Here is a 27,887-nt window from a genome sequence, read left to right as displayed (position 1 = left end):
AAGGAGTTCCTGGGAGGCCAGGGTTTCAGACGTGAAGCTGTGAAGTCAGGCGATCATGGCTTCGGCGTAATGAGAAAAACCTTTTTCCTCGTTGGTGTCCAGGCCACTGTGAAACAGTTGGATAAGTGCATTAGTGTAACTGGGATTATTCAGAGAATTAAGTGTAGATTTTACACAATCAAAACTGACTTTAACTCTCCCAACTACCTATCTAATGGACTTTATGCCATTAGCTTCCAACACAAACTGACGTCGTGTGGAAATTATAGAGAGAAACGTCAGATTGGATGCATGTTTTGCCGGTAGGAAAAAATAACCTCCTATTCCACAAAAACAATAAATTCACTGTATAAAACGTCAGCGTGCACGCTAAAACCCTCGTTGTTTTATTTTATTTTTTGCTTAGTTTAATGGATTTGATGAATGAACGTATTTCAAAGCCTCTTTGTTAGACCAGCAGCAATCATTTCCTACTCACTCCAAGCATAATTAGCTTTTTTTTTTTTTTTTGCTAACTGTCAGGAAAACGGTGATTAGCGCTCACTTAATATTGGACAGGGGCATCACGGACTAATGATTTTCATTTAGTAAAAGGAATCCAAAGTCCACCCTTCAATCATTAAGTGCGATTCAGGCAGCGGTACGTCACCAAGATGCGTTTAAACGCGTAAGCTGCTTCCGCCGTACCTGGGCCAGAATGATGTTGTTTTTGACCTTCATGTTGCTCTTTTGTAAGCATTAATCTAGCCTGGTTACTGGGGCGACTGATGTATAAATAGTTCCTAGAAACAGTGAACTGTTACTCTTAATCCTATGAACATCCATGTTGATGTGATGTCATGTGATGAACTCAGATTTGAAGAGACAATTGAAAAAGAATTCTGAGCTAAAAGGGCATTTTCTTTTTTTTTTTTATGGACATGTTTGAAAATGTAGCGTTATGAACTTTATTATAATTTGCATACTTTACGCATCTGTATCTCTCTAAAACACACACCTTTGTCTGAAAGAGCTTGTTTCTATGAAAAGGTTAAGTTGAATCTGGGTCAAGATTAAGCCCGAGCGAGCTTTGAGCGCAGCGCCAAGGTGACAAATCCAAGCGGTGCACTTCACAGGGAGATCGTGTCTTCCCCAGAGCAAAGGGAATTGGCTGCTGATTATCTGGAGCTAGTCCTAGATTCCTCGAGAGAAATCTCCCTGAAGTGAAATGAGTAAGAAATCTTGAGAAGAATTACACTCATTACACCTCCACAATAGTGCACAGTTCAGTCAGAGAGTACTACGTGTGAACCAACTTGCCTTTAGGTTGGTTATCTATGTGGAACCATCCCAATGATCTTGAGGATATCTGATTGGAACTCATGTTTAGGGTGTCTGTATGGAACCATCGCACTGATCTTTAGGGTATCCATGTGGAATCATCCACAAAAGATCTAAATGGTATCCATGTAGAACCGTTTAAATGATTTTTAGGTTATTCATGTGGAACCGTTCAACTTGTCTCTAGTGTATCTATGTAGAATCATCCAACAGATCCTTAGTGTAGCTACTGTATGTGGAACCATCCAGCTGATCTTTAGGTTATCTGCGTGGATCATGCAACTGATCTTTAGTGTATCCATGTAGAACCATCTGACTGGTTTTTAGCGACTCTATGTCCACATCCACAACAAAATTTAGGGTATCCATGTGGAACTATCCAAATGATTTTTCAGTTATACATGTGGAACCATCCAGCTGATCTTTAGTGTAGCTACGTGAAACCATCCAGCTGATCTTTAGTGTAGCTACGTGAAACCATCCAGCTGATCTTAAGTGTAGCTACGTGGAACCATCCAGCTGATCTTTAGGGTACATATGTGAAACCATCCAACTGATCTTTAGTGTACAGTACATATGCAAAACCATCCACAACAAACTTTAGTGTATCGATGTGGAATCATCCAACTATTCCTTAGTGTATCCATGTAGAACCATTTAACTGATATTTAGGTTACCCATGTGGAGTAAAAAAAAAAAAAAAAGTATTAAGTGTATCTATTTGAAACCACCCAACTTCAGGGCATCTATGTGGAACCATCCACAACAAACTTTAGGGTATCCATGTGGAATCATCCAAATAATCTTCAGGTTGTCCATGTGGAACCATCTAACTTATCTTTAGTGTATCTACAGTATGTGGAACCATCCAACTGATTTTTACGGTATCTGTATGGAAACATCCACAGCACCGAAGAGTGAGTTGCAAGGCTCCATTAAATCCAGAGGGCTAGACGAGTCCCAGCAGTAAAAGTGCCACTGACATTAAACCCAGCATTTAGCCTTTAGTTTGACAGAGAATGACAGACAGAACCTATAATCAGGTATGCTCTTATCTACACCGGTTTACGATGTTCTACATAATGACCGAGCAGGGACTTCGGCCGGTTTAGCTATTACATCATAACACAAACATGAAAGGTAACAGAGACAGTTCACAGACTCAGGGTTTGTCAGGGTCCTGTGACTGAGTACAGGTGTAGACTGTTAAGATGAAAATGTGGTCATTTTGGTCACAAGTAAGTCCAGTACCCAGACAAGACCTTTTGGATACTTATCAAACTTTCTATATTGTAGGACTATATATTTCTTTGGGAAAAGTACAAATTAAAGAAATCCAACCGAGTTAAACTTTCTAAAATGCTTTGGTCATTATACATTCTGAGAAAAGTCAATTATGCACAGTTGGCATGAATATGGAGCGATTAATGGGGTAGAATTTGTGGAAGGTTGTGGGAGGCAAAAGATACGGAGGATGTGAAGGGGCAGAGAAAATCGCTAGCACAGGAGTCCAGGTCTAGTGGACATACTGTACCATATGTGGACCTCTGGACAGTTATTGAGCTAGCGGTCACCAGTTTTCTTCCTTCTCTTTTTGAGCAGCCAGACAAACAAAAACCTAGATCATACAAGACCCTGATTTCCACAAAATTCTTTGCAATAAATGCTCAATACATAATTCCATGTGAAAGACCAGCGCAAAACTTACAGGTAGATAGTGCTCAAATACTGTATGTTCTCTTTATGGTAACCAAATATAGTATAAATTTAAATATGAATAATTTGTTTTTAACACGGCAGCACAGTGGCTTTGTGGTCCCGGGTCGAGGGTTCGATTTCCGCCTAGGATCTTTATGTGTGGAGTTTGCATGTTCTCACCCTAATGCACGCACAGAGGCAAAGGCTCTCATTCTAGTAATGTGTCTTTTAAATACTTTAATTTATATATATATATATATATATATATATATATATATATATATATTTATTTATTTATATATGGCTCTCTATATGCACTCTTATATTTTTAAAATCAGATGGGATGCACATTCATATATACAGTATATATATGTGTGTGTGTGTGTGTGTGTGTGTGTGTGTATATATATATATATATATATATATAGCCTATCTGATCTAGGCGAAAAAAATCTAGAAAAAAGAAATCAGATTTGAGTTACATCAGACTTGTAATGTGAACATAGCCAAGAGGTTTTCTACAAAATCACAATTTCTTTTTTTTTTTTTCGTAATTCCTATTACCCATTCCTTGTTTTAAAGTCCAAGCTTACCCGTGAGGCCCATCTTCTCACCGAGCACCGGTGTGATCTTTTCCCTAGTGTCCCACCCTGTATATTTTCCCAGACAAACAGCTGGCAAAACAATAGCGTTTCGTTTAGATGAGCGTCAACTTTATCCAGTTATTGCTTTTAAAAAGAGCAATCCTCTGATTCTCTGTGCATTCGGAGTGTGTGGCGGCTGATGCCGGACTCCAGGACGGTCACGGAGAGAGAGACGGGCTGATAGCTATCAGCATGCAAACAAATATGATTACCAGAAGGTCTCCCTCCTACAGACACACTCTCTCAGACCTCAGACACACGCACGCTTAAATGCAGCATAAGCTGATATCACCACAAGAAGATACACCGGACACGCTGAAGATTCTGGCACCACAACATCTTTTTTTTTCTCTTTCTTTCCTTTTTTTTATCTACACTACCCATCTGTTGTTTTTATCCAGATTGTGTGTTTCAGCTGGTTGATACAGAAGCCTGTGTGCACAAATTTGTGTGTGTGCTGGACTTGCATGAAGATTTAGAAAGATGGAATGAATTACTTTCAATTTATCTCATCTCTCTACGTCTTTTCTTCTTTATTAATTCGACACCACTCTGGATCGTGTCCTCACCGGGCCCGCCACGTGCGCGCTCGCTCTTTCAGCTATTGCTGCTCGAGGCTTTAAGGATTACTAATTCGCTTTCGACAGAATTCGAATGGACATTATGTTCATGCTCCAGACTTCCTGTTCTTTGAGTAACCATTTTAGCAGCAACCTTAAAAATAGTTGTAAAAGAATATCCCCTTCGCATGTTGCAGGCCAGCTCTTTGTTTGACACAGGAAAGCGTGTTTCCATGTCAGTGTAAAGAAAAAAAGGAAAAAAAAAAAAAAAAAAAAGCAGAAGTTCAGCATTAATATGCGGAAAGTGGATGAGTGGCAGAGGGCGAAGGTGCATGAGCTGAATTTCTCACTAGCGGTTCTCCTTTACTGCCTTAAAGGACACATGCTGGTGTGGGACGTTAGGAACGGAACAGGTATGTCGATGCATTAAAGCTGCTCAGTAATGCATGATAAAGTATGATGGACGCGTCCAAAATATTCAATATCCTTCTTTAAACAGCTGATATTGAGACACGTCTTCTACTTCTGCTCTGTAGAGGTACGTTTTGGTCTTGCTCTCCTGGGAAAATCTTCAAGAGAGATAAAAGAAGTTCTATCATGGTGGTTTGATGGGTTTTGCAAAAGCACTTGACAATAATGTCCCCGCAAGAACTGTCTCAAAATAACTGAGCTTCATGTCTTAATATAACAACTGAGTGTTACAGTATGGTTGTTGTTGTTGTTGTTGTTGTTGTTGTTACTTAATTACCTTATTTTACATTTATACATTTTCAAAGTTTTGGGGCAAAAAAAACAATCCAGTATTGTTTCTAAATGTGGAAAATAGATCCAAACTTGTGTCCAAACTTTTGACTGGTATATATGTCTAGTTTAAGACCAGAATACATGTAGACGACTCAGATGATTGATACGTCGTTGTTAAAAAAACAAAACAAAAAAAAAACAAGTACATGTGGGCAAGAGAGGACACCAGGATGTCTTCGGACCCGTAGAAACTAGAGACCTAGTGGGGACCCAGCGAAGCCCTAAAAATGTCAACAACACAAAGTAATTCCTAAAGTCTCCATATAAAGTTATCTTTAGGGCATCTTCATAGAGAAATTATTAATATCCTAAAGAACCTCTTAAAGAGTCTCGAGGTTTCAAGTCTTTCCGCAGACGATTTCATGGATCCAGCATGCTCAGTAAAACCTAACAGCAGTTTTACCTACAAGAATGTCAGCATAACCAAAAAAAAAATTCCAGATAAAAGAAACTTCTTTTTTTCCTTCTTTTTTTTTTTGGCTTCCATCTGAAAACTGGTCTGTCATGTGATATGTTTTTTTTTTTGTTTTTTTTTTAAGGCATGCAAATATTCTTCTTTATTGTCATATTTATTCATTAATGTTTAGTTAAGTAATGTTTGGGTTTATTTTTTTTTAATGCATGATAATAAACATATATAATATAAGTTGTACATCTATAGTTGTACTTCTGTTTATCTAAATTTAGACACACACAAGCACTGTTTGTTGTGTTTGAAGTTACACTGTTTTACGATGGTCGCCATGGTGGCGCAACTTCTGGGAAGCCCATGCAAAAAAAAAGAAAAGAAGAAAAAAAAAGCAATCTGGCTGTTTTACTTTCTCCCTCAGGCACGGGGTCATAAAACGCCACGACACACATTTGTATTAGCCAAAACCTTGAATTGGACCGTGCGAGGATAGTGAGAACATTAACACGAATAACTTCTGCTCTTTCAGATGGCAGTGTGGATCCAGGCCCAGCAGCTGCAGGGTGACGCCCTGCACCAGATGCAGTCTCTCTACGGCCAGCATTTCCCCATAGAGGTGCGACACTACCTGTCCCAGTGGATAGAGGGCCAACTCTGGTACGTGTTGATGACGGAATAAGGGCTCTGTTGAAATCCGATTGATCGGGAAGGTGTGCTGGAATCGTCGGCGCTAAACTAAAATCCTGAACGTCTTTCTTGGTTATCCGTCAGGGACGCCATCGATCTGGAGAATCCGCAGGAGGAATTTAAAGCCAAGCGCTTGCTGGACAGTCTAATTCAGGAACTACAGAAGAAGGCGGAACATCAAATGGGAGAGGATGGCTTTCTTCTCAAGATAAAATTAGGCCACTATGCTTCACAGTTGAAGGTAAATGCACACACACACACGAGCGCGCGCACACACACACACACACACACGCAACCCTTATTTGTTGTATGTATGCCTCAGAGCGAAAGCACACAAAGCATAAACACACACAAGCAGTATGTAGGCAAGGCGTCTTCTTGCACCCGGACTAGACGGAGGTGCAGCGTACAGTAGGAGCGGAGCGGAGCGGTCAGGATGATGGTGATGATGACGAGGATGATGGTGATGATCATGATGATGATGATCTTTAACGGATACGTGAGAAGGCATGCGTTATGACGACAGACATGATGAAACATGGTGTATTTCAGAGCACATACGACCGATGTCCGCTGGAGCTGGTGAGATGCATCAAGCACATTCTCTACACGGAGCAGAGACTCGTCAGGGAAGCCACTAACGTGAGTAAAGCCCACACACACACACACACACACACACGGACAATCGCACACAAAAATACTCTTTATGAAATTCTGATTGTGAAAGAGGAAGCCTCTGGGGTTTCACAATTGCGTAACATGTAGAGCAGTGTAAATTGGGGCGTTAAGTTTATTGTTTGTTTTGTTTTTGTTTTTGTTTTTGTTTTCAACTTGTTTGAGTTCTGTAAGTGGAATCGACGTAGAATTAGAACGGAAACGTCAGTTTTTCCGTTCGCTGCGTCTACACATAACACCGTGGTTGAAACAGTTCTGCGCATGTGTGTGTGTGTGTGTGTGTGTGTGTGTGTGTGTGTGTGCGTGCACGGTGGTTAACAGTCGAGCTCTCCGTTGAGCGGGATGATGGACAGCATGTCGCAGAAGTACCAGCAGATAAACCAGGCGTTCGAGGAGCTCAGGATCCTGACGCAGGACACAGAGAACGACTTGCGCAAGCTTCAGCACAACCAGGAGTACTTCATTATACAGTATCAGGAGAGTCTACGAATACAGGGTACACACACACACACACACACACACACACACATGGATAGATAGATAGATAGATAGATGTTAGAGAGATGTGTTTTATTTTCAGTATAATTTTTAAAAGAGAAAAAAAAAAGCCAGGAGCAATGTACAGAAAGTGTGTGTGTTTGACCTTATAGTTGTGTGCATATGTCTCTCGTAGCTCAGCTGTCGAGTCTGGCCGCGCTGCCCCCCGCCGACAGACAGGTCCGAGAGCCGAGCCTTCTCAGCAAGAGAGCCACAGTGGAAGCCTGGCTCACCAGAGAAGCCAACACCCTGCAGAAATACAGACTGGTAAATACAAGCGCGTGCTCTCACAACAGGCAAATGTTCTCCTTTAGTGACTCACAGAGTTTATTTTAAGGTCAAGACTGTTTTATGAGATGAGACATAGCGATAATTTCTACAGATGAGGAACTGCAGTGAGAACAACGGCTAAAGGACGGTGTTTTATGACCAGTCAACAGGTTTGTTTTAGCTGATAACACTTCGCTACTGCTTGGCATTAAAGCCTGTGTCATGTTGTGCCTATACACACACCCACATTCGTGTACGCGCACACACACACACACACACACACACACACATACATAGACGGTGGATAGACTTGACCCAACTGGTGTCCAGATCCAATATCCAGATTATTAAACTAATCTGGACTGAGTATACAGATGCAGTAATCCAGAACAAGTGTCCAGATCCTGCGTACAGGTCCAGGGTCCAAATACAGGAACCATTATTACAGATTGTGTAATACACAATTACAGAACGAATCCAGTATATAGATTGTGTGTCCAGATTTAGCATTCAGGTAGTGATCTGGATAACTAGATATGTACCGGTTTACTGCAGGTATTCTGTATTAGATATGTACCGGTTTAGATATGTACCGGTTTACTGCAGGTATTCTGTATCTAGGAGCTAAATGTAGATCCAGGACTCTATGCAAGTAAAGTGTCCAGGTCAAGGATAAAAATCCAGTCTCTCTTGAAGTATTTCAGTAATCTAGATTTACTATACAGATTCAGTATTGAAGTTCAGATTCACTGTTAAAGTACAGTATGGCCCCCAAATACAAATCCAGGATTCAGATTGAGCGGTTCCAGTGTCCAGGTCATGTCCAGTGTTGTAGATCTAATGTCCAGGTTATGTCCAGGATTGCAGAGCCGATGTCAGGATCATGTCTGGTATTCCAAATCCAGTGTCCAGGTCATGTCCAGTATTTTAAATTCAGTGTCCAGGTCATGTTCAGTTTTCCAAATTCAGTGTCCAGGTCATGTCCAATATTTCAAATCCAGTGTCTAGGTCATGTTCAGTGTTGCATGTCCATTGTCAAGATCATGTCCAATATTCTAAACCCAGTGTTCAGGTATGTCAAGTATTCTAAATTCAGTGTCCAGGTCATGTCCATTGTTCTAGTGCCCAGGTCATGTCCAGTATTCTAAATTTAGTGTTCAGGTCATGTCCAGTTTTCCAAATCCAGTGCCCAGGTCATGTCCAGTATTTTAAATTCAGTGTCCAGGTCATGTCCAGTATTTTAAATTCAGTGTCCAGGTCATGTCCAGTATTCTAAATTCAGTGTCCAGGTCATGTCCAGTATTTAAAATTCAGTGTCCAGGTCATGTCCAGTATTCTAAATTCAGTATTTAGGTCATGACCAATATTTCAAATCCCTTGTCCAGGTCATGTCCATTATTCTAAATCCAGTGTCCAGGTCATGTCCGATATTCCAAATCCAGTGTCCAGGTCATGTCCGATATTTCAAATCCAGTGTCCAGGTCATGTCCGATATTTTAAATCCAGTGTCCAGGTCATGTCCGATATTTCAAATCCAGTGTCCAGGTCATGTCCAGTATTCTAAATTCAGTATTTAGGTCATGACCATTATTTTAAATCCCTTGTCCAGGTCATGTCCAGTATTCTAAATCCAATGTCCAGATCATGTCCAATATTCCAAACCCAGTGCCCAGGTCATGTCCAGTATTCTAAATCCAGTGTCCAGGTCATGTCCAGTATTGCAGATCCAATGTCCAGAACATGTCCAGTATTCCAAATCCAGTGTCAAGGTTATGCCCAATATTTTAAATTAAGTTTTCAGGTCATGTCCAATATTCCAAATGTCTTGTCCAGGTCTTGTCCAATATTCCACATCCAGTGTCTAGGCCACGTCCAGTACTCTAAATTCAGTGTCCAGGTCATGTCCAGTATTGCAGATCCAATGTCCAGGTCATGTCCAGTATTCTAAATCCAGTACCTCAGAGATCCAGTGTACAGATTCAGTGTCCAGACCCAGCATTCAGAAACCAAAGCCATTATCGGTTCAGGTTGCATTCCGGTTTCTCATACAGTGTTCCTGGGATGGACCCTAGAACCACAGCAACCAGGATAAAGCATTTACAGGAAATAACAAGTGACCGACAGTTTTGTGGTATTAATGGGTCAAGTGTGTGTTTTTTTTTTTTTTTTTTTTTCCTGTGTGTATGCGTTCAGGGTCTGGCAGAAAAGCACCAGAAAACACTGGCACTGTTACGGAAACAACAAACAGTGATACTCGACGACGAGCTGATCCAGTGGAAGAGACGCCAGCAGCTCGCCGGCAACGGAGGACCGCACGAGGGAGGACTGGATATCCTGCAGTCATGGTGCACACCCTCAAACACACACACTCACACACTTGTATCTTAATCTCAAGACTATGTGAGGATTCGACTTGTGTAGACATATAAAACACTAACCAGCAAAAAGGAGGACAGACCACATGGAATTAGGGTAAAGAAATATTTGTGCGCGTGTTTTGGAAAATAAGGTATTTCCATGGTAAATAAGCTTGGACATGAATTGTGGAAAATGCACCACGGAGCTATTCAATACCATGTTTAGTTCAGCAGTAGCGCTTTACTAGAATAACAAGAAAAACATGTAATTATGTGAACACGGCAGGGAAGAACACCGGGACATTGCTCATTGTTTTCATATCTGAAACAGCTTTTTCCACCTTATTTCATAAGGACATCCTGCAGTCATGGTACACACACACACACACACACACACATATACACATAGTGTACACACTAAAACAACAAGGCGCTGCCTGAGGGATCACATTTTATGTCATTGTGCGTGCATACACACATACACATCAACAGTGAGAAAACACACTGCCAGTGTAAAGTGCCTGAAATCAAGTCACATATGCTTTTGGAAACACACCCACTCTGACACCATCAAAGAGAGGCAAGCGAAGTCATTCAAAGGGATTTTAAATGTCTAAAAGTATGGACTTGTGTACACACAGGTGCGAGAAGCTCGCCGAGACCATTTGGCAAAATCGGCAGCAGATCAGGAGGGCGGAGCATTTAAGGCAGCAGCTGCCGATCCCCGGGCCCATCGAGGAACTTCTCAATGATCTCAACAGCACCATCACGGATATCATCTCGGCGCTCGTCACCAGGTACGTACGTGCATGTATGTGTGTGTTTATATCCTTCTGCTGTACAAATCCCTATAACAGGACTGAACATATACAGTGCTGGGGAAGTTACTCAAAAAAAGTAAGCTACTACAAATGACTAATCAGTACTTTAAAATTGTAATTTAATTACATTACTAATTATTCCATGTCAAAAGTAGTCAGATTACTAATTACGTTAAGTTACTTTGAAAACATCTGTCACGGCGTGTATCTTCGCTTACTCCGTAGGGTCCCTACAGTATGTAGGCGGCTCTAAAAAAATCCCCAGCTTTTTTTCCCTTCCTCCCTCCTTTAACTCTTCTCCTTCCCTGTTTTTTATAAAAAACATTACCCCTTTTTCCCCTAAGACCTCACCTCGTGTCCATGCGTCTGTGTTATCACCCATACAAAAAGAGTGAACTCGTTACAACATCAAATGTAAGTACTGTACAAAGGTCTTCGACGATTGATTAAAGCGATTGCTCGTTTACTGATGCTGCGCAAAAACGTGATTTTTTTAAAATGCATTTTGATACATTTTTAAACACTACATTGGTAACGCTAGTAACGTAATGTTAACTGCAATTAAATTGCATGCATCAAAAATTCAATGCGTTACATTACTGCGTTATCAGGAAAAGTAATTCGATTATAGTAATGGGTTACTGTCTATACCCAACTCTGAACATATACACGATCATTATAACCTCAAAATTTTAGCATTTCGGCATGACGTCGGGGACTGGGTTCACGTAAAAGTTAAAATTTCCAAAAAAAAAAAAAACCTTCTCAAATCCTGGTCCGAATTTCAGGAACGTCTTCCTTACCTATAGGAATATATTCCGAATAAATGCTTGGCTCATGTAAACTGCTTATCAGATGAGCATCCATGTAAACAGTTAAATTGGAATCTCGAATTGGAAATTCATTTGAATTAGAGAAATATTTTCCATATTAAACGTAGCTACTCAATCGACCCATAAAACTGTAAGAGTGTCACGTCCTGCTTCATCCAGTTCAACGATGTGTATTTGGGGTCGCGTGTGTGTTCACAGCACCTTCATCATAGAGAAGCAGCCGCCTCAGGTGCTGAAGACGCAGACGAAGTTTGCGGCCACGGTGCGTTTGCTGGTGGGAGGAAAACTCAACGTCCACATGAACCCTCCTCAGGTGAAAGCCACCATCATCAGCGAGCAGCAGGCCAAGGCGCTGCTCAAGAACGAAAACACCCGGAAGTAAGTTCTCAGACAGGCAATTTATACACACGTAAACATCTCCTTAAAATCCCTCATTTTAAACCTTAACAGTTGGAAGAATTTTCGATTTTCGTCTCATTTTGAATCTGTCTATCAAGACTAATCGTGTCCGCCTGTTGTCCGCTCTTTAAAGTCCAGGGACAGTCCACGAAGTGAGACAGAATTTAGATCATCACTTAACAAAGCAGCAACAGATCCCGCTTTTCTCCAAGATGCCACTTCTCACTCGTTTATTGAAATGAACGATGGTCGTTTAAGTCAAACCGGGACTTCTGATTCTCCAGAACAACAGAACACAGTTATGAGAGTAAAAACTCCCTTTATTTCTCTATATAATCTCCTTCTACACTGCGTTTCACCAGTGCTTGGACACCATCAAGGTAGAAAGTTTTTTACCTAGGACTTGGCCTGCATCATTCTAAAACGCTGGCCTCCCAGGAACTCCTTTAATCTCTGGAACCTGTGCAAATTGATTTAAATTAGCATGAGGTCAGGACCGTGTAAGGATGTAGAAGTGTCCCTTCTGCAGGTTTGTAACAAATTATCCATCATTATAAAAGAACTTGGACATGCCACTTGTTGAATGTTCATGTGAACATCCTCAATGGGCTCCGAGCAACCATCATTCATGGATGTACAGACTTCTGTAAAATGTCTCATCACGAAAATGTGCTTTACAAATGTTGTACATATTCATTCACGACACCTTTCATGACAGACCCCGCTTTAACTTGCACGCCCACATACATTTCGTGCTAACGAAACTTTAAAAGAGGCATCGTGGAAAAAAGAGGGATCTGAGTCATCCTCTAGGGTCATCCTCTAGGTTCTATTTCACTTTAGTTATAGACTTTCTTGAAAATCTTGCAAGACTCCTGATGAAAATGTCTTTGTGGCAATCGGATGCGGGACATCAATATCCTTAGAAGAAATAAATTACTAACCATTCGGAGGTGCATTATTATTGATCAGTGTCTGTAAAAAACGCATTTTGCAAAAGAATATAATATTCTCACTAAGCACATATTAACCCTTCCACTTTGTTCACAGACCCAGTTTCACTTAGTGAATGCGATCCGCCCACAGAGCCATGTTGAGTAACCCGATTAGTTAAACTTCCTGTTTCAGGTTGAACAATGGCAATGGTCCAAAGTGGAAACAAAACGTCTTCTAGATTTATTGCGCAACGGCTCGGTATGCAAATGCCGACTTATTTTTCTATGGGAACACCGAGCTTTGCATGAAAGACCTCACCTGATTCGTTCCCCGTTACAGAGCAATAGTGGCTTCCAAGAGGCGCAACAGAAAATCGTTTGCTCTTTCCCAGGGACAGGAGCCAAGGCACAAAAACAGTCAGCGCTCTTTGGGTGCATCCTTCTTCTCATATGTCAATCATAGTCATTTGAGCTAATCATGTGCATCTCCACGCAAGTCCTACATTCATCCCAAGGTGTTGTAGTGAGCCTCCAGGGCTAAAAGTTAAAATCTCAGTATGCAGTATAAGACTGTCTCTGTCTTTTTGCCCCATAGTGAGAGCAGCGGCGAGATCCTGAATAATAACTGTGTGATGGAGTATCACCAGACCACAGGCACTCTGATTGCACACTTCAGGAACATGGTGAGTGAAGGCAACTGGGTTCACCTTTGAACACAAATGCAAATATTTTAAAGTGGCCCATGTTTATGATCTCCTTTATCTCTGTTTTAAATATAGTCACCTCTTATGACAAAAAAAAGAATGTAAATGATTTATGACTATTTTCCCGTAATCCTTCTCTTTTCTTTACTCAGTCTTTGAAGAGGATCAAGCGCTCAGATCGCCGCGGGGCGGAGTCGGTGACCGAGGAGAAGTTCACCATCTTGTTCGAGTCGCAGTTTAGCGTCGGGGGCAACGAGCTGGTTTTTCAGGTCAAGGTAAGGATTGGGCATGCAAATAATGTGGTTAATACAAACACTAGAAAATAGGAGCCCCCATACAGTACATATACACACACAAACACACACACACACACACACACACACACAAACGCAAAAACATTTTCTATTGACTTCAGAACAAACAAATCTAAACAATGTTCCCACAGACCTACTAACCTGGCCTTCTCTCTAGGCCTGTAGTTACTGACGGTTAATTAGGTTGCCATGGCAACAGCCATCAGTTCTTTTTTGGTTATTACTATCGTTTTTAACCGTCATGTTGACTTATTTCATGCAAATTATATACCACGCCACTAGCACTGAGTCATTTTCTCGTAGTTAATGTAGAATGCGATAGGACCTGCAATCGCCTTTATGTTATTTAATGTTCCAGCGTAACTTGAAATGAAAAAAGTGCGATTGAAGGTGTGTTTTTCCTGTTCAGTTACTCAAATCATATGACTATTTTAGCAGGACAGGTTCACTCCGTCAGCTTTGTCAATGCGTCCATTCAGCAGTCGATCGATTACCCAGTACGATGTGAGCAACTGAGCTGCATTTATCTTTGTTCGTCCTCAGACGCTGTCTTTGCCCGTCGTGGTGATTGTCCATGGAAGTCAGGACAACAATGCCACCGCCACGGTTCTATGGGACAACGCTTTTGCTGAACCGGTGAGATCCACATGAACATCAATACCCTCCTGCTCAGTCACTCTCGAAATTATTACCTTTACGAGCACAAGAGCACTTAAGCCTTATTATGCTCGACTCCGAGAAATTGCAGAAATGTTCTGGGTCAAAATGACTGTACATGGTGAGTCATAGTTAAGTGGTTACAAATAAACATGAACCCAGTACCATGGAATAACAGGAGCTCAGTCATAGTTTTAGCAACATGTTCATTTTCTGATGAACAACCTCACACAAAAACTGTAATAAGGATTTATGTACAGAAAAAAAAAATATTGAAACTAAAAAAAAAAAATTGAAACTAGCGCCTTGCTGTTGTTTAAGATATAGTGGAACCTTGAATTACGAGTAGCGCGGTTTGCGAGCGTTCCTTAAGACGAGCAAAGACTTTTAATAAATTTTGACTTGGAAAACGAACAAGTCTTGGTTTACGAGTACCAACGGAAACACTTATCTGTCGGGATTTGTTTTTATTTTTTTTAAAGGTAAAGTGCAGGTTAATTTGTTTTATCTTTACTTTATATTTTGTATTAATTCTTTTTATGTATTTATTTTTTTGGGCTGTGGAACTAATAATTCGAGTTTCCATTATTCCATATGGAAAAATTCGATTTGGTTTATGTTTTGAGTGTTTTGAAATATGAGCTCGCTTCCAGAATGAATTCTGCTCGTAATCCAAGGTTCCAAGGTCTTTAATGTCAGTTTAAGGGTTTCATCAGGTAGCTACATCTTCAGCAGAAATTGATTTGTTTTTAATATTTGTATTCTATTTAATGTAATATTTAAGGCCTTGCTTAAAGCTCAATGATTGTTCAAGACTGTGTGGTAATAATAATAATAATAATAATAAAAATATGTGGCAACTGATTGTGTTGTGATCGTTAGCTTTTCTGATACTTTCATCTATAACATGTATCTTAGTAAATTAAAAGATAACCTTTTTTCTTTTGATCATTTAGGGCCGAGTTCCTTTCCTTGTTCCTGATAAAGTGATGTGGCCACAGCTGTGTGAGGCTCTCAATATGAAGTACAAGGCAGAGGTGCAGTCGAACCGGGGTCTGTCCGAGGAGAACCTGGTCTTCCTCGCTCAGAAGGCCTTCAGCAGCTCCAGCTGCAACCCTGAGGATTACCGAGGCATGACCATGACCTGGTCTCAGTTCAACAGAGTACGAGCCTGCCTCACTGCCTCACTGCCTCACTACACTGCATACACTCCAACAAGGGGGAAAAAAATTCAACATCTGCATACTGTATTTAATTCACCATACGGTATAAGAGGGGTGTTCAAGTCAAACCGGGACTTTTGATTGCACAGAATAACAGAACAGGGTTATGAGAGTTGACGCGACCTTTATGTCTCTATATAATCCCTGCTACACTAATGCACTCATACTGTACCAGCGTTTCACTGGTGTATCAAGGTAGAAAGATTTCTCGGTACACCAGACTCATGTTTCAACCTGCTTCACTTTGTCTGAAACACTGGCCTCCCAGGAATTCCTTGATGTGGAATTCCAAATATGTGGAAATGGCTTGGAGTGGGGTCAGGACTGTACATTGGATGTGGCAGTAACTCCCAGCCGAGTTCCTGTAATGTGCAAGTGGTGGTGTTGGTGAATGATTGTGTATACAGTCCCCATGTTCACGGGAAGAACAGCAGTGGGCCCCGAGCCACCTCGTTATTCGTGAGAAATTTCATCACATGTCCGGGTTTGACTCGAACGCCCCCTTTTTTATAAATGACCTTAGCCAAGGTTAAAAATAATTCCTACGTAGGTTTCAAAGTGCGAAAAGGCTCCTTGTGTTCAACCCAACCGCAGCGGCATTTCCAAGTAGCGGTTTCGGATCCTAAACTGCGCTCACCCGTTTAAAACACTCTTTATAATCCCATTCGCATATCAGTCGTTATTTTTCCACCTCGGTAAGCACGCGGGGCATGTTTCTCCAGTCGTGCTGCCGTCTGCTTTCCATTAAAGTGGTTTATGATTACCAAGCGAGGGAGCCTGGATGCTGCTGGTTTTAGATATGCAGACCTTAGGCGGTGCTTGCCTTTGAAACGGCCTCGTCCTGCTTTGGTACACCGGACGCTCACAGAAACTGTCTCTCTCTCTCTCTGTCTTTTTCTGTCTCTGTCTTTCTCTCTCTGTCTGTCTCTCTCTCTCGCTCTCTGTGTCTCTCTGTCTCTCTCTCTCTCTCTGTCTGTCTGTCTCTCTCTGTCTCTCTCTGTCTCTCTCTCTCTCTGTGTCTCTCTCTGTCTCTCTCTCTGTCTTTCTCTCTCTTTGTCTTTCTCTTTCTCTTTGTGTCTCTCTGTCTCTTTCTCTTTCCCTCTCTCTCTATATCTGTCTCTCTCTCTCTGTGTCTCTGTCTCTCTGTCTCTTTCTCTTTCCCTCTCTCTCTATATCTGTCTCTCTCTCTCTCTGTGTCTCTGTCTCTCTCTCTCTCTCTGTGTCTCTGTGTCTCTCTCTCTCACTCTATTGACACATACGGAAGTCAGGGTTCATATTAATGCTTGATGGAAGAACTGCTTTATATTTTAATATCACACTCACATTTACTATTTCTCACAAGGGCCGCGATGAAATATTTACAACCTATAATATCAGTTGTTGTTTAAACAAAAACACCTGACACACACACACATACACACACCTCACAGTTTTATATATAACTCAGCGGAGGGCTGTTTTTTTGTTGTTGTTGTTTTTGCAGGGATTAAATGTCCCTACAAGGATAGGACTCTCTAACAAGGCTTTTTTTATTTTTATTTTTACTTTTCTGTCATTTTCTTCTTTTCTTTTTGTAATACTATATTATATAAAAAAAATGTAAAAGGCGAACTTTTTCATCTTGGGTCAGTGTAGGTGCATTGATTAGGTGTAAATGCATTGATTATTGTATAATTATGCTGTTTTAAAGTGGGCCAGACAAACCTGTGTGCGTCTGCGCGAGTCTTGAATTGCACACTGTCTTCTCAGAAACGCGAGTCAGAAAACTTAATGTCCGTACTCGTGCTCCATGACTTTTCACCTAGATTACTGATTATAAGTGAGTGAAAAATCAGTAAAACGAACATGTTTCATGAGCTTCAAGCTTCACTTTCTCGTCCAAATACGGACACGTGCAAGAACACACACACACACACACAGATTTGACACATGCAAACCCGATTCAGGTTCATTTCCACAGTAAATCTCAAGGTTGTTAACATTGAATAAATATGTTTCGTATATTGTGTCTGCGTGTGCATTCAGGAAAGCCTTCCAGGGAGAAACTTCACATTCTGGCAGTGGTTTGACGGTGTCATGGAGCTCACGAAAAAACACCTGAAGCCTCACTGGAATGATGGGTAAGTCTCGACATCTGCACTTTGGTACGACAAAAAGGCAAAAGAGCTGGGTTGCATAATCCGACAGGGTGAACTCCACCTGTAGCAGCAGCGTCACCGTCTATAAATAAAGCCCGGATGAGGTTTCTGCGTACTGACCCGGGGTTAGTGCTGATTTCTTTACAGTTAGCGGATACGTACCAAAAATACGCACTGTAAGGATGTACACGGTGATACACACTGCGACCGAATGTGTTGTCATTTCCCGTTCACTTCAGCTGACGGCGTTTTAGCGAGAATCCGAATTACTGAGAATTCTGTTTATCCAGCAGAAAATGATTGGCTTGAGGCTTACACAAGAGATGGCACACTGTCAGTGTACATTAACTCCTCGTTGAGCAACTTGCTCTCTAACCTAGCCTTCACGGCCTGCGCCGTTGTTCCAGCCAGACTGAACTCCACGTGGAATGAGTTTACACTGCTAATACCACACGATTACTGACTGATGCAGTCAAGATGAGCTGCTTTTAAGCCAGGGATTTGCAAACGTTGTTTTTTTTTTTTCCGTAGCCAGGGAAACACGTTCCAGAGGGGAAAAGAAAAAAAAAAAGAAGGTCCAAAATCCCAGCACCTTTCATTTTAGGAACAATAGGCCGACTCTGTACCTTATTTACGTGAGGAGTAACACACTCCAGACCGCCGGGTTATGCGAGAAAAACTTTCTCCACACTTATTCTTCATGTCAGGTTATATATCTCATTTTGTGTAATGAGAGTGTTATTCTGATCATATCGTAGCGCTTGTAGCAATGATTAATGGCTTGGAGTTAGATTGACTGGAAATATATTCGTCTTACACCAATTAGCCTTAATTACACATTACAACGCGAAACATGAAGCCCAACACCTAATATATACACTTAAATACTGTATATATGCGTGTTTTTATTCTATCAACAAGTTCTACAAACTCTTTTCCCGTCAACGACAGGTACTTCATAAATATGACATCATCGCTATTGGGCAAACAAACATCAATCCTATTGGTCACCCTTTACAGTACATCTCTCATTACTGTATGTGTTGCAAATATACTTACAAATCTAAGTTTGAAATGATTTAAAGGTATTTTAATTAAAAGTTAATTGAAATATTTTTACGCAAGATTACATTTGGAAATAGTTTTCAGGTTGCATTTTCATTGTGTCTCATCCCTGTAAGAAACATTATGATAACCAGCATTAATTAGGCGTTTTTAAGTTTGTTGCCTTGTACAGAATGAGGGACGTTCAGTTCAAGTGAAACCGGGACTTGTTGACTCATGAGCAGAAGAATGGCATGGAAACGATTTTTCAAAAAGCAAAAGTCCCGGTTTGACTTGAACACCCCCCGTATAATAATTGAGTGATATAAAGTTCTTTACATGTATTGTATGTCTGTAACAAATCACCCAATGTTTAGTTCTTCTCTCGCACTCATTTTTTGCGACTGTAGCAACTGGACACAAAAAAGCAAAAGAATCTGTTTCCAAAGCAAACCAAATCGCCAATACGTGGCTGTAAATCACTAAATAGGTTATGGATTAAAGATTTCTCCACTTGTTATTTAATAATGTTCTGTTTACCGTATATGTGTGTGTTTCAGGGCGATCTTGGGCTTCGTCAATAAGCAGCAGGCTCAGGACATGCTGATGTCCAAACCGAATGGGACGTTCCTGTTGCGTTTCAGTGACTCTGAGATAGGAGGCATCACCATCGCGTGGGTGGCCGAGAATCCCAACAAAGCAGGTCCTCCTCGTTCCGTTGTGTGATTAATATGATAATAGGAATAAGTCACATCGGTTTCGTGCTTCACAAATAAGTGTCAGGCGATTCACAGATGTATTTTGGGTTTACATTTATTTACAGACTAGCAGACATGCATACTGTATGCAGGAACTCTCAGCGTTCATGAACGTGTGTGTGGATTTTTGAAACTTCCTAAATGTGGTTAAATTCTCAAATGCAGAGTGTTCTCTAATAATGTATCTCCTACACGTTCAGTCTGTCACATGAATGTAAATCCGACGGTGCGACTGAACGTGACTACATCGCGCTGTACTGTATCTGAGCAGTGTGCATGTGTACGTGCCACATCACCGACTGTGCACAGCTGTAATGGGCTTATCAGATTTTCACCTGTGAAATGCAACAACCTGAGGCCTTATTAATGTTATCATCACAGTAGACGCCAATTCGATTCTGATTTGTATAGCGAATCTATTATAATCACGGTTTTATAAATTATGCTCATTTTAGAGATGCTGCCGGCCAGTGTGAACAGTTTAGAAGAAACAACCTTATATATATATATATATATATATATATATATATACTGTATATCACTTACTCACTCATCGTCTGTACCGCTTTATCCTCTACACAGGGTCGTGAAGGGCCTGGAGCCTATCTCACTATTCCAGGAGACTTAGGGCATGAGGTGTTGTACACCCTGGACAGGGTCTAAACAATTGCAGGGCACACACACACAGAAACACTGACACATTTATTCACGCACTACGGGCAGTTTGGGAACCCCAATTGGACTGTGGGAGGAAACCGGAGCACCCAGAGAAAACCCAACAAGCACGGGGAGACCACGCAAACACCATGCACACAGAGTCGGGAATTAAACCCAGACCCTATATATAGGGCACTGGTGCCTCAGTGGTAGGTGTTTCGCCTGCCATGCAGAAGGCCTAGGTTCAATTCCCAGCCACTGGACGAAGTGCCGGTCCCAACCCTGTACAGAATAAGCGGTATAGAGAATAAATGATTGGCTGAAATTATAGAATATACAATAGTATATATGTCCTATATTAGAAATATGATGTATCTGATATACAGTATAGCAGGGAATGGCCTTTAGAAAAAAAGTGGTTTTTGAATGAAACTGAGTTAGGGAAGTTTAAAAAAGAAATCAGTGTCATCATGGTGTGATATTTATTTGTGAATTATGTATAGAATACTTACCGTACACTCACACGAGCTGAATCTCACCGGTTCAAGGCTTAGGGTCTGTCGCGATGATTTCGACTCTTAATCTTCCGTAATCACTTCACTGTACATCTAAAACCCGCTGGATATCCCCGCACCAATCTGGTATTATTGAAGAATAGAAACATACAGTACAGATGGGTGAATTAAATTAATGGAAAAGGGGGCTTTTATTGTTCTCAGGGGGATTTATTTATTAACTCTTTCTCCAGTCATGCTTGTATTTTTGGATGAAATTCTATTGAAAAAAAAAATCAATAGAGACTTCATCTGATTCTGATCTTTTTTATCTTATGATGAACCTTGAAATTTCTATCATGATAGCATTTATCAAAAGGCTCAGAATTAGTCGGTAATTATAGTTCATAATTAAGAAGTTTTCAGTGACACCCTACACTTGCCGTGACAGTAATACAGACTAAAAGGAATTGTGTGGCTTTCTAAATAGGTCTCTCTTTTATTTAAACCACATAAAAGCTTCCCCGGTGTGTGCTCACAAGTGTGTGTGTGTGTGTGTGTTTCAGCAGGTGAAAGAATGGTGTGGAACCTCATGCCCTACACGACTAAAGACTTCTCGATTCGCTCTCTGGCCGATCGTATAAGTGACCTGAACCACCTGCTGTTCCTGTACCCCGACCGGCCCAAGGATGAGGTCTTCTCCAAGTACTACACCCCTCCACTGTGTACGCCCTTCTTCTCCTATAGAACTCTGTGTGTGTGAGTGTGTGTGAGAGAGAGAGATGCCATAAAGACTGACAGAGAAATGTAACTGGAAGTGAATATTATTAGCTGTGTCAAAACACTGATTTTTTTTTTTATTCTTCTCATTTGAAGGCCTGTGACTCAGACATACACTCACTTACAGTTAGGAGAATAGATTGTACTGTACAGTATGTGTAGACGCATGTAGTGTGAATGACCACTCTTTTTTTCACTGTAAATTAAAGGTCCCGTATTTCTTAAACAAGGTGACGTATGCTTAGAGCTTCACTAAAATGTGTGTGTGTGTTAATTCTCCACAGATAGTGTAGTGTTTTAGTGTTTTTATGAGCCGAGCTTCTTATATGAGGTCACAATAGGGTGAAAATCTAATTGGCTCGTTTAAGCTCCAGCCAATACTAAGATGAAAAAGGACAAAAAGCAGGAAATGTTAGTTTTTTTCCCCTTATGTCTTTTTGCACACTGAATGTCTAAAAGTGACTTTTAATCAACTTTTTTTTTGGCCATAGGTTCTCAAAGTGGTGTTTAAAGACTCTCTGAAGCTTAGCCATGGCGTCATTATAAAATATAACATCTCTGTTGTGCATAAACCTTGTATATGTGAAATAGTCACTTTACAGGAAAACTTTTTGAAAACAGTTTGAGTTACAAGATTTAATCGCAAGCCGTTAGTGCTTTCCATTAGTTAAATATTAAATATATTACACGTACGCAGAGATATAAAGGGTGACCAACAGGATTGATTTTTTTTCTGGCAGTCACTCTGGCTGCAGGTGATATCATTTGTTTACAGTATGTTTTCCAAATGACAAAAAGTTGGTGTCAGTTCGACATTTTGAGATTTGATTATATATGAGGTTATATTTATTATTGAGTTAATAGTCTGATCGACTTGTCCTGTACGCTAAAACAAAGGACGAATAAAAAGTCAAAAAAGTGGCCTATAAATAATGTCATCTTGGACCGTGTTGAGTCAAGACCGTCACTGCTACAACATCTGCTACACCTGGCATTATACGTTTTAGAAAAGAGTTGAGAGGCAAGTGGACAGACAGAGGTGAAATGTTTGTCGTAATGGTCAAAAATCTGACTTGGACCTGCTCACGCTGCAAGACAACCAATTTCAAAAATGCAAGAAATCCATCTGATCATCCGGGGGCCAGATTGTTGGTCATTCTGGTAATTAACCAGATCACACTTCACGTCATAATCAGGCTGACGTACAGTATGGGCCGATTGTAAAATTAGACAAGAATGTGTGATTCAAGAAGACGGATCGTCAGATTTTGTCCAGAAAAAAATGTTGTAAAAAATTCTTCCGCTAATTTTATCATGTACAAGTTCGATAAGTCTATTAAAGCAGTCCTTCCCAACAGCGTTCCTAGAGGACCACCTACGTCCACGTAGTGTTGTCCCTGCTCTATCAAACCCGAGTCTGTTCATTATATTCTGTTAATTAGCTAATCAGTTAAATCAGGTGTGCTGGAAGCTGAGAAAACAGACAAGTGTATGCTCTAGAGGACTTGTTGGGAACCAGTGTATCAGGTCCTTCAACCGCCATCGACTACAGCCCCCAACTGGAGACGAAGACTCGAGACTAAGACCTGCTTCTTTTGAGGAATCGTCAGGCCACAGACTGGTCCTTTTTTTACCTACTGGTTGTAACAGCATCAAAGCAAAGTGCTACGCTCTTGACTGTCTAGTATCACTATGATTGGTGAACGTCGGAGTCTGGTAAGAGAGCGCACAACCTCGAGCTCTCTACACTCCCATCCCCAGGACCATCTTTATGCCTCTTAAAGGACTTCAACGTCCCCAGAGTTTTTCCACTTACAGCGCATTCTAAATTTTCTAGAAATGAAAAAGGATATAAGTGCTCAGACTGGCCTTTGAGTGGTCTTAATGGTATTAAAAAGCATTGCATTAAAAGAGTTCTCCTGCTGAGAGAATTATCGATGTCATTATAGATAAAGTCCATCGAAAGGTTGGTGGCTCAATTGTTCCTTCGAAAAAAGTGTGTAAAGTGTGCTCTTTAAAATGAGGATTTTTTTTTTTTTAGGTGAACTTGATGACAATCGACTCAAATACTTTCCTAATAATCCGCTTAACTTTTCGTTCTCTTTCTTCCACCTGTACAGCGAAAGCAGTGGACGGCTACGTCAAACCGCAGATCAAACAAGTAGTACCAGAGTAAGTATCACTCTCTCTCTCTCTCTCTCTCTCTCGCCTGCTCATGAAGCCGACTCATGAATGCTGATTGTTCGGTAAAAGTCACCGTGCCTTCATTAGCGCTAATCTATCAGATAGGCTAATTCCGCGTCGACGTATTCGCTCCGGGTGTCCACTCCAACCGAGAGGGAGGTTAGCGGTTACCGTGGAGACGTCATACTCCATAATTGTATGGTAACCACGAGAATACGCCGAGCCCCGTTAGCGGCATTAGTCCGTTTAGCAGGCTAGTGCTCCAGCAGGTTGTCCCCGCGTTAAAAGCACGTCCGGTGGCGTTGGAGCTCAGCGGGAGACGGACATTCTCGGGAGCATACATGAAAGCTGTTAGCGCGCTGTTAGCTTCATTAGCTGCTCGTGATCGAGGATGGATAAGGGGCAAGCTGCTAGGATGAACGTTAATCACAGGTCAAGTACAGAAACAGGATGGCCTTTGATGTTGATGTCTGTGTGTGTTTTCAGGTTTATGACGCCTAATCCGGATCCAGCCGCGAATCCAACCTACATGGATCACGCGGCCTCGCCAGCTGTCAGTCACCCGCAAAACTACGGCATCTACCAACCAATGTGAGCCACAACAAGAACTAGGCTAGTCAGTTGTGTGGAATATTATAAAAAGAAACGAGGTTTACTTTAAAATGTTGCTATATGTTAAACCAACCACGCATCATAAGTAACGTTAGCTAAGTTGATCTTGGCGTGGTAAGCGGTAATATCTCTCCCTCTCTCTCTCTCTCTCGCAGGAATGACAGCATGCTAGACGGTGAGGGCGACTTCGATCTGGACGACACCATGGATGTAGCAAGGCACGTCGAGTTGCTGCTCCGCCGACCTTTAGAGGACCAGTGGAGCGGCCAGCAGTCGTGACCTCGCGACCGTCTGTCCTCTCTCCTTTCCCTCAAGCGTAGATTATTCCATTCATCCCGCCTTCCCTTGCCTACTTTTCCCTTTCCTTCATTTCTTTTCCTAATGTGAAAACAAAGCTCAGTGATAGCTGTGGTTGCTTTTAATGTTACTTTATTTTGGTCTCGTTTTGTTTAGTTTTGTTTAGTTTTTTTTGTTCTTTTCTTTCTTGTACTGTCATTTTTTTTTTCTTCTCCGCATGTGAGCTGAATGCACATGTGTGAAAGAGAAATAGAAGAAAAATACTACTAGCGCTCTCTTCAGCTCAATACTACCAGACAGTATTGTGGGAAAAAATAAAAATCTTGTTACACACATGGGTTATTTTTTGTTTTTGTTTTTGTTTGTTTAGGTTCTTTTTATTTTATCTTTTTTTTTTATTTGTGAAAAATCCCAAAATAGACCTGTACTACTGTAAAAACGTCTCTTATTATTTTCTATCTTCAGTTTTATCTTTAATTTTATACCGAGTCAAAATTTTTATTTTAGTTTTTACCTGTTTCTTTTCTTTCTTCTTCTTTTTCTTTTCGCTCCCCAAAATGATCACGTCTACAACCCATTGCACTGTGGAACAAACGCATCTGTCAGATTAGTTCTTTTTTTTTGTTTTGTTTTGTTTTTAACATGGGGAGAGGAAGAAAAAAAAAAAAAAGAGCTCACTGTTACCGTGGCAACGTGAGGTCACTGCTGTAATGTATATTCGATACACTAAAAGCGTAATTCAGTTGTGGTAGAGCCATTTATAGTAAGCGTGTGTACAAAAACGCTCCTGAGCAGACTGGACATGCATTCTCGATGCCTGAATATATCAAACACACACACATACACACACATACACATACACATCATTCATGCCATACACAGATGAGAAAGATGCATCAGACACATCAGGGTATTTCATGACCCTGAGAAACTCAAACACACACACACACACACACACACACTGTTCGTGTCTCTCCTTCTCACTTACTTTCTCCAGCTGAATAAGGGTGTGGTGATGTATTTGTGCGCCGGACAAACGCTTTTAAACGCATGCTACTCAGAACCTCCGCGCTTGTTGTCATGGTGACGTACGCTGCTCCGATCCTGCGTCCGGTTCTCTGACCTATACGTGCGAGACGTGAACCTGCCCACCCGTTCTCTCTCTCTCTCTCTCTCTCTCTCTCTCACTTTTCCACCTGTTTGTTTCCACTCACATACATACATACACTCAGGACAAAGAAGTGCAGTAGATGTATTGTACGAAGTGCTTGTATTGTAAGAAGATTCTAGATTCTATATGAATTTATTTTTCTTTAACACAATTCTATTTTATTACTGTGGAAGCTCCTTTCGATGCTCTGTGTACTGTGAATGCAGCGTGAACCCCCTCGCTAGTACGAGCCTCTCTGCGCTGACCGATCAAAGCAGCCGTTTAAAGGGGCGAGTCGCGTTTTCCGGCGCCCTCTACTGACTGAGTGCGGACCGCAGCGACGACATGAACATAAACATTAACGTCTTTCTCTTTCCAAAGGAGAAAAAGTACAGACTGTATACTCACACGATCTCTGTTGGAACTACGCATGCGGCGCTTTTTCGTCCGGGCTGGAAAAACATAAAAACAGCCTGAAATAAAAATCATTTAAAAAAAAATGTAAAAAGACAAAACAGGCTCGATCGAGACTCGCGTGCATGCTGATTTATCTTTGCATTAATGACTTGCCTAACAGCAAAAAGGTCTGTTTTCAAAACCAGAAAGCGCACCTTTAAGTGCAACGAAAAAAAAAAGATCGAGGTCAGCAAAACCCGGGGGATTTAAAAAACTTTTTTTTTTTTATTATTATTATTATTATTATTTTCTACCAAACACTGCGATATCGCTTTTACTTCTCATTTCTGTGCTGCACCATTGGACAAGTGAATAAAGCCATATATCGGCCGCGCGTCCGGCCACCGCGCTTCATGTGTTTTCCCGCAGATGCTCCTAATTAACACAATTTGATTCATCTCAGTGTACATTTCGAACTTTTTCCTGCTTATTAGGGAAGTTGTGTGATTGAATTTTTTTTTTTTTTCATCCTTTTGTTTTTACTTTGTAATTATTCTTTCTAGTGAGACGGATCCGTCTCATCACTCGGGAGTCAGTCTTTCTCACTCTAGGTGGCAATGGACATGGGTGTGGGTGCGTCTCTGTGTGCGAGTGTGTGTGCGCGTGCGTACAGTAGGTGTGTGTGTGTTGTGTGTGTGGATGTGCGGTTATGTTTAGCTTCACATCGTGTTGAGTGTTCCCATGTTTTTTTGTTTTGTTTTTCGGTTGCTTGGATATGTGTTTTAAAGGAAGAACAATTGAAAATAAAGTTTTATAAATAATTTAAACTGTTGTATGTTGAATCTTTTTGAGAAAAGTTTGGGAAAAGTTGATGTGTGCAGTAAAATAAAGCTCCAGAAATCTACAAAAAATTTCTCACTACAATATCGTGTTTAAATATTAATAAACTCTTTCCAGGAATTTTTTTAATATATATATATATTTTAAGGTCTTATTACAAAGGCATGGATATTTATGCTTTTTTAACTTAAACATAAGTAAGAAAGGAAGAAATATATGACTAGGAAAGGTAAGGATGTGCTTCTTTCTGTCACATGATCAGTAAAGTGGAAGCACTGGCTGTGAAATTATCACCTGCTGCGAGTGAACTAAATGCATTCGGTGAATTTTTGGAGAATGTTTAGGCCAAGAGAGAAAAAGGAAATTTACACTTCACTGCAGCTGCCTCGGCATTCAACACCCATGATATGTTTTGTGACGTGGGACATTATACAATTTGGATTTTCTGCGAACACCATATTAAAAAGGCCGTTCAAGTCAAACCGGGACTTTCGGTGAACGTTAAAATCTGCCTTTATTTCTCTATATAATCCCCTGCTACACTAATGCACTCATCACAGTGTTTCACTAGTGCTTGAACACCATCAAGGTTAAACGTTTTCTCAGCACGCCAGAGCTGCTGAAACGCTGGCCTCCCAGGAACTCCGTAATGATCCAAAAATCTGGAAATAACATTGAGCGAGGTCTGGA

At 40.9% G+C, this 27,887-nt stretch overlaps 1 protein-coding gene across 6 annotated transcripts in view; it reads left to right on the top strand.

Annotated features, from left to right (window-relative positions):
* stat5a (signal transducer and activator of transcription 5a) overlaps positions 1–27,184 on the top strand; it is a 91,990-nt gene extending 64,806 nt beyond the window's left edge. For 5 of the 6 annotated variants that reach the window (XM_053514496.1, XM_053514500.1, XM_053514497.1 and 2 more), the window contains 18 exons: positions 5,965–6,092; positions 6,207–6,363; positions 6,675–6,764; positions 7,119–7,293; positions 7,471–7,601; positions 9,798–9,949; positions 10,603–10,758; positions 11,814–11,993; positions 13,545–13,632; positions 13,806–13,928; positions 14,511–14,603; positions 15,581–15,787; positions 17,873–17,967; positions 19,590–19,732; positions 21,505–21,663; positions 23,839–23,890; positions 24,389–24,493; positions 24,670–27,184. In XM_053514496.1, coding sequence (XP_053370471.1) covers positions 5,965–6,092; positions 6,207–6,363; positions 6,675–6,764; positions 7,119–7,293; positions 7,471–7,601; positions 9,798–9,949; positions 10,603–10,758; positions 11,814–11,993; positions 13,545–13,632; positions 13,806–13,928; positions 14,511–14,603; positions 15,581–15,787; positions 17,873–17,967; positions 19,590–19,732; positions 21,505–21,663; positions 23,839–23,890; positions 24,389–24,493; positions 24,670–24,793 — 2,358 coding nt within the window. In that variant the 3' untranslated portion in view covers positions 24,794–27,184. The remainder of the gene's footprint in view (positions 1–5,964; positions 6,093–6,206; positions 6,364–6,674; positions 6,765–7,118; positions 7,294–7,470; positions 7,602–9,797; positions 9,950–10,602; positions 10,759–11,813; positions 11,994–13,544; positions 13,633–13,805; positions 13,929–14,510; positions 14,604–15,580; positions 15,788–17,872; positions 17,968–19,589; positions 19,733–21,504; positions 21,664–23,838; positions 23,891–24,388; positions 24,494–24,669) is intronic. The other variant, XM_053514501.1, reaches the window with a different exon arrangement.
* Positions 27,185–27,887: the final 703 nt, after the last annotated feature.

The sequence above is a fragment of the Clarias gariepinus genome, chromosome 16 (genome assembly GCF_024256425.1).
Source record: "Clarias gariepinus isolate MV-2021 ecotype Netherlands chromosome 16, CGAR_prim_01v2, whole genome shotgun sequence".
Classification (NCBI taxonomy): Eukaryota; Metazoa; Chordata; class Actinopteri; order Siluriformes; family Clariidae; genus Clarias; species Clarias gariepinus.
Note: the sequence above shows the minus strand (reverse complement) of the source record. Positions and strands in the feature narration are given on the sequence as shown.